The sequence below is a fragment of the Apteryx mantelli genome, chromosome 21, assembly GCF_036417845.1.
Source record: "Apteryx mantelli isolate bAptMan1 chromosome 21, bAptMan1.hap1, whole genome shotgun sequence".
Lineage (NCBI taxonomy): Eukaryota > Metazoa > Chordata > Aves > Apterygiformes > Apterygidae > Apteryx > Apteryx mantelli.
In genome coordinates this window covers 11,972,308-11,983,499 of record NC_089998.1, presented here as the reverse complement: position 1 = coordinate 11,983,499, position 11,192 = coordinate 11,972,308, and the positions used below count along the sequence as shown (strand labels likewise).

General features: G+C 48.7%; 2 protein-coding genes across 3 annotated transcripts; one reads left to right on the top strand and one right to left on the bottom strand.

The window, feature by feature from the left end:
* Positions 1-1,130: 1,130 nt before the first annotated feature.
* Positions 1,131-9,732, bottom strand: PRPF4 (pre-mRNA splicing tri-snRNP complex factor PRPF4). Of its 2 annotated transcripts, none has more exons than XM_067309000.1 (14): positions 9,658-9,732; positions 8,751-8,928; positions 8,408-8,594; positions 8,101-8,188; positions 7,244-7,323; positions 6,883-6,976; positions 5,865-5,959; positions 5,483-5,541; positions 4,714-4,837; positions 3,307-3,396; positions 2,125-2,247; positions 1,861-1,968; positions 1,654-1,772; positions 1,131-1,435 (listed from the first exon to the last, which is right to left on the bottom strand). In XM_067309000.1, the coding sequence occupies exons 1-14, from the start codon at positions 9,727-9,729 to the stop codon at positions 1,242-1,244; spliced, it is 1,611 nt and encodes a 536-aa protein (XP_067165101.1). In that variant the 5' UTR covers positions 9,730-9,732; the 3' UTR covers positions 1,131-1,241. The 2 variants fall into 2 exon arrangements, with proteins under 2 accessions (XP_067165101.1, XP_067165102.1); XM_067309001.1 differs by having other exon boundaries at positions 7,244-7,317.
* A 233-nt stretch (positions 9,733-9,965) lies between these two features.
* CDC26 (cell division cycle 26) lies at positions 9,966-10,737 on the top strand. Its single transcript, XM_067308923.1, has 2 exons — positions 9,966-10,127; positions 10,327-10,737. The coding sequence occupies exons 1-2, from the start codon at positions 9,966-9,968 to the stop codon at positions 10,498-10,500; spliced, it is 336 nt and encodes a 111-aa protein (XP_067165024.1). The 3' UTR covers positions 10,501-10,737.
* The last annotated feature ends 455 nt before the right edge of the window (positions 10,738-11,192 follow it).

The following is an 11,192-nucleotide window of genomic DNA, read 5'->3' as shown; positions in this document are numbered from 1 at the left end:
AATAAAAGGTGGCATGCAGCAGATGCCACCTTACTTCTGGAAGGGAGGAGAAACCCACAGCACTCTGGTAGAAGGGGGGATGCAGTGATATTGCAGCAAAGCAGAATATCAACTCAGGAGTGGGGGGGTGAGGGGGCTGGTTCTTAGAACAACATGATCCCCAAATGCATTAAGGCAAGTATTAGAAACAGAACTGCGTTCCAGTTTCCCAAGGAACGTGGACAGCTGCTTTCCAGGTGACCAAAGGGAAAAATCTTCTCTTTTCTCCTGAAGACTTTTTAAGATAGCAGACAGAGAAATCAAACTGTGTGTGTTGTGAAGTACCTGTAACGTCTCTGTCCCTTAGTCAAACCCAGAAGCTAGGGTGCATATTCAGAACACATTTTGATTTTCCAGAACATCGCATTTGCAAAACTTTAAATTGAAGTTTAAACAACAAAAAAGGAAGTTTCTCACAGTGCAAACTAGAACAAGAAAGTCCTACAGTGAAATAGCCTGCTCTGTATTAACTCAGGTGAGACACAGCAACAACTTTAACAGTAGATACCTACAAGAATTTGAAACACCTAATTCTTGAGACAGCTCAAGGAGCTAGGGTATGAGATAGGGCATGGAAAACTAAAAAAAAATCCCCTGGCCTTTGAAATCTACTGTGAGTAAATACAAAGGGGATACAGACTTCCACATTCAGAGACCAACTTTACACATGTAGGAGAAGGAGGGTACCATTTTCCTATAATTCTGACAGCCAGTATCAAGTTTGAAGCCATAGACTTCTACCAAAGGCTCCTGGGAAACAGAAGGTGAGAAGGATGTTACTAGAGGCTGTACAACATGCTATACTTGAAGAGTTACGTAGCTATCTACAAATGTTTAAAAACAAACTGGAGAAAATCTGTGAGACTGGCTGGGAGGCAAGGTGATGCACCCAAGGTGATGCATGTGAGTAGATGGTTCATCTCCAAATTACAACAGAAAAACAATGTCTAGAGTGTAAAAATAAAGTTCTAAAAAGTGTGAGAAACTCATCCAGGCTTTGATTCCAACCAAGCCCTGGCAAACACAGATGCTTCAAGACCACCTCAACCAGGAAACCAAGACCAGCCAGTGACTACAGCCACCATAATGCATGTTGTGATAGCTGATTCCTTTTTTTTCTTTAATACAAAAAAGCAAGAATGTAAGAATGTCCGAGTTCAAAGCCATTAACATCGCAGTTCCAGTTCATCAGAAACTCTGAGCTATTCCGCTGTCCACAGCTTGAAGGTTCTGTCATACGAACATGTTGCTATCAGTTGGCCATCGAGGGAGATATCCAGTCCCATTACCTTCCCCTCATGACCAGCCAGTGTTTTCAAAGGGGACCAGCCAGGGTGAGTCCAGATCTTTGCCGTGTTATCGTAAGCGCCTGTGAGCAGGAAGTTACCGTGATTGGCTGCAATTGAGGATGAGAAAAAGGGAGAAGTAAGATTTGCAAATAAAAAAGTGAAAAATCTTCTACTGTTAAACAAGAACAGACCCTCTTGCCCTGAAGACGTGTTTGAATTGTCCCCGTGAATATCAACACTACAGCCTGTCATATGTACTGCCCATCCTCTGCCATCTCAGCTCAGGAAAGGCAGGGATAAGGAACACGTGACAGGAGATGCTTACGTTCAAACTTCACCCCAGTCACCAGGTTCTGATGGGCAGGAATGGTGTAGATGCACTTCCTCTGACGGAGGTCCCACACTTTGCAAGTATTGTCACCGCTGCCAGTTGCGATGTGGTATCTGCCAAAGAGTCAAGGAAGGACATACTCATAGAAGATGGTGTTTGTACTCAGAGTTTCCACGTAAACCGTGCAGGCTCCTTTCTTACCCATTTGGGGAGAAGTTAACCCCATAGATCTCCTTCAGGTGGCCTTCTAGAAACATGATGCAGCGTCCTGTGCGCAAGTCCCACACCCGGCCAAAAGCATCCAGTCCGCTGTGAAGAAAGAACCCACGCGTTACACATCATAGACTTCAGCAGCTGTCAGAATACACTCAACCTCACCACCAGAATCACTGGGGCACTCGGAGTCAGTCCACAACAAATCCTTGATAACGTTTCCTGTACAGTCTTTAGACAAAACAAACTCACCCAGTCCCAGCAAGAGACCCATCTGTGTGAAAGGCAATGTCGTAGACCCCTTTGCTGTGTCCCTCCTGATGGAGGATCTCTTCCTGAGCTTCCAAGTCCCACAAGCGCCATGAGTGATCATAGCTGTAAAAACAAAGCATTTATCCAACTAAATGCATTTTTCCGGATCCCCATTCTAACCTTATAATCCTGCTTGAACTAGGCACACATGTAACAGCTGTCAGCACATTTATGTGGGTTGGTCCAAAGCTTGGTCCGCTGTGTAGGAAGACATGGCCAGGGACGAGCCTGTCCACTCTGAAAAGTCAGAAATCCTCAGCACTACGTCCCTCAGCACGTCCCTCAGAGAGCAGGGAGCTTCCCTAGTTCCACGTAAACATGGCATCCTGCAACCTCAAAGAGATCGCGCAGCGGGTGACACTGTCTGCTGGCAGGCTAAGAAACACACTGTATGACAAGCACGCGTGGCCTCATCTGACGCCTTTCCCTTCCAAGCTGCTAGTGCTGGGCCCAGCTGACCTCAAGAAAGCCACCCAAACTGCCAGCTACAGACACAGGATGATCAATACAAGAGCAGAGACTGCTTCTCTGCATTTTTTAAGCCCTTAGAACTGAAATTGAAGGAAGAGAGAGCAGAATGGAACAACGTAATTTATAAGGATCATCATCCTTAGCTGCCAATAAGAGCGTGGGTAACTCATTGAAATCTGCTTAGCAGTAGCATGCATTTCTGCTTCCGGAGCCAGCGTTTCAGATCATCTATGCGTTGCTCAGCTTCAGCGGAGCACAGTGGCTCCACTGGGTCTCTCCCATCAGTGTCAACGTCTGCCCCATACCACTGTCCCACTCACATCTCCTGTCCCACGCTCACTCACTGGTCAGTGGCAGACAGGGGGCTGCTCCCTTGGCAGTTGGAAATCTCCAAGGAGAATAACAGGTTATTTCATTAACTCTGTGGACATTTTATTTCCAAGAGGAGCAGAGAAAGGAGGTCCTACAGGAATCCCAATGACTTGCTTTTTTTTTTTACATTGCAACGGCTCAGACTAGGTTAAGCTGTTGTCAAGAATGGCCGACTGTTGCCCATGTTGGACCCCCTTGCAGACAGGCAGTGACGCCTACCAGTTTACTAGCTGGACAGCTAATGGTAATGTCTTAAAGCAAATAACCAAATCCCCATACCAGGTAGTGCCCAGGAACCTTCCAGATGGGTGCCACATCACACGTGCCACTCTCATGGCGTGACCTTCGATATCTGCCACCGGCTCATCACTGAAAAACAGAAACCAAGTCATTGGACACTGGCCGGGGTGGCTGGTGCTAACGAGGCCTTTGCAGTCATTACAATCACAGTAAAACAGCTGACACTTAAATACATGCAAGACAGGAAAGCCAACATTTTTGACCACCAAGGGTATCTAATGCTGTCTTTTGTTCACATAGCTAAAGCTCTAAGTGAAACTCCTTTATCCACACTTACATCCTCAGTTATAAAGCTCTCCTGGGATAATTACGTTATGAAAATTAACAAGGCCCTCATTATTTTCAGGCAGTTAGCAACTTGAACGTCAACAGCCCAGTGATGTCATTCTCAACCAACCGTGAGCTCTGGGCAGCAACATCTCGCAGTGCCTTGCAGAGAGTCGCCCTGACCTGCGTCGGGAGTCCCAGGCACCACTTTATTTAATAATGGTAACAGCAGAAACAAAACGCGGACTGCAGAGTAGGGAGCTTCACTGTGATTACACAGAACGCGTCCCAAACTACGGCAAACCGCGCTATTCTCAAGGCTCTACCCGTGGCAGGCAGGCTAGGGGGAATATTTATTCTACCCTAATTGCACGCACCAGCTCAGCAGCCTTTAGTAGAAAATCTGAACAGCATCTAGTTTCTTTTTAACTGGCCAATTAAGGAGACATGGTCACATGAGACTGATAAGCATCTCTCTCTTGGCACAGGTATGCTTCTCCCAGGCCCAAAACCTTAGAAACGATACCTCCGGGCTAAGGATTATAAACCGAGGATCTCAGAGCTTCCGGAGGTACATTGCAGGGCTCTGCTTTTCAAACACGCAGACGCTAGAGCTTGGTGTCTATGCCACTGCCTTTTTCTCAGGCTGGAAGTAAATGCTGCCTATCTTCCAAAACCAGCTAACACTACGCAATGACACAGGGCCACTCGTTTTTGTTACAGGATGAACCTTTTGCGCATCATTATACATTTAGTTCATCCCTCTGTAAATACTGGTGTTTTCAAACATGACAAAAGTTCATTCCTTGATTCCAAAGATGGGGAATCTCCTGCCAGATGAAAGGTTTGAATGAAACAACCTCTGAACCTTCCATCCATCGCCCAAAGCAGTTTGCCAACGCTCAGCAGCAATTCTGACTTGATTCTTTCCAGACAAGTTCTCTTCACCTTGATTCCCCTAATCAGGATGATCTTTTCCTGCTGAAGAGGAACTGCTCTGATATAACTACAAGAAGAGGTTACATTTGCAGGAGGATGGCAAGTGTCTGATGTCTAAAAAACCAAAACAAACCCCAAAACAACAATGCTGCAGCAGTGCATGTCCAGTATCATTCTAACCTTTCAAGGCTCCAAAGTTTGACAGAACCATCAGCCGCACACGAGGCCAGGTTAACGTCTTTCTTGTCTAAGGAGACAGTGGCTTTGGGATGGAAGACTATTGCTCCTACGTTGGTGTTATGTCCTCAAAAGAAAGGAAGGAAAGAGTAAAAATTTACTATTTGCCATGAGATCTCGGCCAATTCTTCAGAAAAGCAGCACTTCTTTTGTTGCTGACTAGTCAAGGACCAAAGAACACTTTCATAGTGTCCTCCCGTGTTGGGTGAAGTTGCATTGTGACTGCCAGACACATCTGTACTGCAAACAGCTAAACTGCAATTCCAGTAGCACCCACTTAGAGTATCAAATGTCAAGTCTTGTAGTTGTCAAAACAAAATGAGATGAAAAGTCACATGCATGAATCAAGAGATTTTCCCTCATATTTGTATTTAGTCAAAGTCGCGACCACTGTGCAAGGAACTTCGCCGTTGTTCTCAAGTGAGCTGGCCAGGAATGTTGATATTTGACTCAAAACAACTAAACCCGGGTTTTGAAACAAACCAAACCAAAAAGCATCATTCAGAAACACAGAACAACAAGCTTAGGCCTTTCCTCATCTCAAAGAGAAAGGCCAGGACTTCTTCTGGAGTACAGGACACACACACCCACGTCCCATAAGTCTGAGTGATGCTCTTGTTAGAATAAAGTCTTTTGAGTCACAAAGCAATGCAGAATTCAGCCCAGAGGAACAAAAGAACTAAGCAAACGGTTTCAGTGAAAGTCTCTCTACCTCGTAAGGTATGAACAAGGTTGCAGTCAGGCACAGACCAGAGCTTGCACAGCCCACTCCTGTTGAACACAAGAAATACGAGTCAGTGCAGGCAGGAACAGGAACCTCAAAGAACAGATCAAACACAGAGCTGCAGAACCACACTGGGAGTTTCTGCAGCGGCTATAATACCAGCACACTTTGAGCTACCAGCCACAAGAACAAACGGACTTAGATTAGGATCCCTGCAAAACTTTAAAACGGTGAAGACAGAGTTCAGAGCAGGAACAAAGAGCACTTCTGAACTCTCGGGTTTCACAGACCTTCAATAACATCCCTCTCCTTCATTCCTATCACGTTCCCCCCCCCTACTCTAAAGCAAGCGCTTTAAAAGAACACTTACCAACAGGCAGTAGCTAGGAATTTGGAATTGGGGCTGAAATGGCAGTAGGAAAGTGGGCGATCATCTCCAATCTGACTGCAGAAGTTATTCAAGGACTGAAAACAAATACAAAGACAAGGGCAAATAAGTAAAGTACTACCAAGCTAGAAAAAGCCTTGCCCAAAGAGTGAGATGAAGTAGGCAAACGTACAAAGGACGAGACAGAGGCCTTTGGAAAGTCACTTACGCAAAGGCAGGAGCTGCCCCAGAGCCACTCCGGCTCCACGCAGGAGGGCTACAAAGCCCTGACTCTGACTGATGTAAGCTTGCACTGCTCACTGGCACAGCTTAGCTCTCAACATGCCACCCGCTGTGCTTCCACAAATAACCTCGCAGGCCTACTTTGCAACAACAGTTTTGACAGAGAACCCGCTGCAGTTTGGGCCTCTCTCTACATCTCATCCAACGAATGTGATCAGAAAGACTAGGACAGGCAGCGTGGTCTCTCGGGAGAGAACCAAATCCTCTAGCAGCTAACGCCTCTGGATGTAAGCAGAATTAGAGAGGCAACACACGAGCCATTCTGTTCAGTTAAGCCAGGAATCCGACTTAACATGCTGGAAAAGGGCATCTCAGAGTCATTCTAAAACATGATTTCCATTACTGTGTCCATTATTATTTCCCTTGGTTTCATGCAATAGAGCCCACAGTACAGGATGAGAAAAGCGAGCAGTCCCTTCCTAGTCAACTAAGCCTGTGACAAACTCAGGAAGCAATTTCTTTAGCTTCGCAGGCAAGCGACAAGGCAGTGCAGCGATGTCTTTCCATTCAGAGGAACAATTAAAGCAGGTCTCTGAATCGCTAAACAGGATTAGAACATGCTTTATGCGTATCACAGGAAGAGAGAGAAAAAGCAGAACTTTGCAACACGTGACAGGCACAAGCAGAAAACTACACACATCTGGACAGCCGCTCCAGGCAGCTGACCTCCTTCTGATCTCTTTTGACAAAAACGAAGCCGAGCAGATGCCAAACCTACCCTCAGGGATTTGTGTAGCTCCTGTCTCTGCGATGTTCTGGTTGCCTCTGGAATCTCTTTGAGCAGCCGGGCTTCTTCTAGCCGCTTCACTGCCCTGTGCAAAGCAAAATTAGAGTAACAAGTCCCTACGATTCCCCGGCCTTCTGCTGGAAACAGGCCTTTCCTCTGCCTTTCCTAAAAGCGGGCTAATGCCAGTGCAGTTACCAAGAACACAAGCTCTAATCTCGCTGGGTTTGTCTACCAGCACAGGTTCCCCGTTCTCTTGACCTCAAGTTTCCTGCGTTACCCACAGTGGGATTCACAGTTAGATTTGACAAAAGGCTGCATCTCTCTGTTTCTCATTTGTTTTGTTTTTCCTTACCTGGGGAGCGAGTAGTTAGCAAGCCACAGCCTAGCTGTCTTCAGACTGCGGGGTCCTTCATGGTACCAGGTTTGCTGATACTTAAAGAAAAAGAATAAAACTAAAGAAAAAGATAATGCGATAGAGTTCTTCCATTCAGTTATCTTAGGTGACCTCCTCTTAGTACATAGCTGCCACCCACAGCACCTTCTCTTAAACCTTGCTGCCCTAAGGCCTCTGCTTTAAGGGGCTGAACTGGGGATTTTGCATAACTATAAGTCCTAGAAAAAGAGATTCAGACAGACAAGTCAAATTCTCTGTCCTACAGATCAGATCCTGGCGTACTGCCATGTCCCACAAGCGTATTCCACTTGAACACAATCTTATTTTTACTTGACCATGTACTGCTGCTGATTTTACGGGATGATGTGTGGAGAAGGAGGGAGTAAAAAGGAAGCCTGGAGCTGCAGAAATTGTACTTCCTTACAGCAACCCTCCAAAATCATAAGGAAAACACAGGCTCAGAAAAAAGAAGCAGAAAGAAAGAAGAATCAAAGACAGAACTAGATGTAGTGGCAGGACTATAGTTTTTTCTTCCTGAGTATGAAGATGATCAACAATAAAGAATTTACTAAATAACAGTCCCAATGCCCAGTCTCCTGGTCTATAGGCCATATGCAACGTGGAATTTGGCCTGCAGTACAAGCCAGACTTAATTCTCTTGATTTAAATACGTTGCAACCCTCACTGTCAGTCTGACTGAAACCAAAAGCACTGCGTGTATTAGAAAAGATCTAAATAAGGTCTCTAAAAACTTTTTAAACGTATTTCCTGCCACATTAAGAGCTAGCAGCACCAAAAAAAGGAGAAAATATTACCTCTTCTTTGGATTTTTTAGACTTGTCATCATCTTTCCTACTCTTTTTCAAGGCATCTGTGCCAACCACCGAAAGGATATTTCGTAATCTGAAAAAAAACATATTAAATCATATTCACTCAGTGAGTTGTCAGTCTGACAAACGATCATTGCCTCCCTTCTTCCACCCCCCAGAATTCTTGCTACATCGCAAAGAAGCATCACTGATTAGAAGCATTCATTAACACCCAAACCACAAGAAATATTTCAGGAATTTGACAAACAGGGTGGCGTTAACCGTTAGCAACACACAAGACTGGGCACAGCACCTCTCCCTCCTTTCTGCAGGACCTTCTCCAAAGAGCGTGATGGGCTCCCCAAGGGCTCGTAAGCAGGCTTTCACTTCGGAGTCGTCAGTGGAAACGTTGATTTGCCGGGCTCTCTTCCTGCGCTCAAACTCGGCTAAGACTTCTGCCTGACGCTCGCTCATATGGTCTTCGAGATCAAAGACCTCACCTAAACCAAAAACGAAGCCATGAAATTGAAAGCAACGGCTGGACAAAGGCGTCACATTCTTGACTTTAAACTATGCTCAAACCCAAACACAGAGACTTATGAATATGTCAAAATCAAGAGTGAGAATCAAAAGGTGACAGGGTTAAGCATTCTCACCGCTGCTTATGTTAATGTTGCCAGCCTCAATTGCAGCTTTCACCCCATCTTTTCCCAGCAGGCCAGACTCTCCCTTTGCAAGACGCTCTCTCTCCTTCTCTTCCAAACTACCATAAAAGATGTGGGGTCTCTTGGGTGGAGGAGCATCGCTCTCCTCCGAGACCTTGCTCTTTGTGGCCTGGAAAGTAGAAGAGGAATTTTAAGACTTCTTCAGTGTGTTTTGGCTAAAAAGATGACATTGAATGAATGGCTTGGCTGTATGAGAAAGCATTGCTCTGCCAGAGAAAGTTAGTAAGGACGTCATGAAAAGACCCCGACGCTATACATGAGATGCTAATTTTGAACAGCAAGGCTACGCCTCAAGCGCAAAAAATCAAAAGTTAAATGGCACGTTCAACAGACTTGCTTAAATTAGATTTGCAGCCTTTTCCATTTCTTCAGTGTCTGCTTGGGCATGGTTTTTAAGTCTCTCTCCCCCCCCCCCTTTTTCTTTTTTAATATGAAGCTCTTCCCGATCTTGCAGAACTTCTGGAAAAGGCATGAGATACTGAGTGCCACCTCTCAATGCCCTCGCTGAAAAGCAGGAGATGTAACATTAATTTAAAAAAAAACACCTTTATTTCCAGTCCAGAAGCCCGAAAGCAGGCTCTTCAGGAAAATTAAAGGATTTTGTAAAAATCCCCCCCAAAATACCAACAGTCTGGGCACGATCCCTTTCAAGAGCTCGGGTGTTGCTGACTGCACTCAAGTCCCCGCTCGCTGCTTCCCCGACACCCGGGGCCTTCCCCGCCACGGAAACCGCTCCGCTGCCTCCCGCTCCCCCCTCCAACCGCGCGGGTATCCGGCGGGGAGCCGGGCGGGAGGCGTCAGGGCCCGGGCCCGGTCCGCGGCCCGGCCGGACACGCACCTCGGGGGGGGCGGGAGCTCGCGCGGGGGGCCGCGCGCCGCCGCGCGCCGCCGGGGCCCGCGGGGAGGCCATGGCGGCCGGCACCGGGACACCCGCCGCGCCGCGCCGCTCCAGGCAGAGCGGCTCGGGCGCCCTGCAATCACTTCCGGGGCGCCGCGCGGCGCCTGCCGGGAAGATTGGGCCCGAGAGCTCGGCGGGGAGAACGGCGAGCGCGGGGCGTGCCGGGAGGTGGGGCCCCCGGGGAGGGGCGGGGAGCGCGGGGCGTGCCGGGAGGTGTGGCCCCCGGGGAGGGGCGGGGAGCGCGGGGCATGCCGGGAGGTGTGGCAAGCGGCGTGCGCTCTTGCTCTTTGCCGGTGGCGGCGGCTGCGGCGGAGCGGCGGCGGCGGGCGATGCTGCGGCGGAAGCCGACGCGGCTGGAGCTGAAGCTGGACGATATCGAGGAGTTCGAGAGCATCCGGAAGGACCTGGAGGTGCGAGCGGGGCCGGGCGCGGCGGCGTGCGGGGGCGCGGCCTGAGGAGGGCGCGGAGCCACCCGGCAGCGCGCGGGGCCGGTACCGGGGCCCGGCGCGTCCCCTCCCCTCCCCTCCCCCCCCCTCCCCGGCGGCGGCGGCGGCGGCGGGTCCCTCCCGGGAGCGGGCGGGCCGTGACGCGGCGCCCTTCGCCCTGCAGAGCCGCAAGAAGCAGCGGGAGGAGGCGGAGGTGGCGGCGGCCGGCGAGGAGGCCGCCATCGCGCTGGGCGCCGAGCACAAGAGCCGGGAGCAGCTCATCAACGACCGCATCGGCTACAAGCCGCAGCCCAAGGCCGGCGGCCGCGCCGCCCACTTCGGCACCTTCGAGTTCTAGGGCCGGCGAGCCCCAGAGAGCTTTTTTTTTATTATTGTTATTATTATTTAAGTTTTCCTCGTTAACAGGCCCGTGAATGCCCCCTGGCTGACTGTTCTGTTTTAAATAAATATGTCTTTTTTTTTTTTTTACAAACGTGCAAGCTGCTTTTGCTGGCGGCGGAGAGCGCGAGGGCAGGGCTGGAAGCACCGAGACCGGTGTTCGCTTCGCGTGCACGAGAAGCGAAGCGGGAACTGAGCAGGTGCCCTGCTCCGCAGAGGAGGTAAAACACTGCTGCTGCCGAAAGAGGTTTGGGGGATCTTTTGATTTAGTAATCTTAAAAATTGAGCCAGCAGGATGTGTTCATTGAAACCTTCAGCTCTACAAGATCATTACACACACACACACACACACACACACACACGAAGAAGAAGGGTGCTAGAAAGTATTTTATTAATGTTTTACAAGTCTGGGTGAATAAAGGCACTGGGTGTCATGGACCTGGGCCCAACAGGCAAAACTTCTCACAGACGCTCCTCTCTTTTTCTGAGAAGGCGAGGAAAGCAGCCCGCCACAGCTGTTAAAATGGACTAGTCCCAAACGTGTTTCACAGATGGCTGTAGAGCTGCTTTACAGCCAGGGGCACAGCTGGGGTTTGGATTGTTTCCTTTGAATGAAAAGGCCACAAAGCTCAATGCAGCAGAACATGCTGG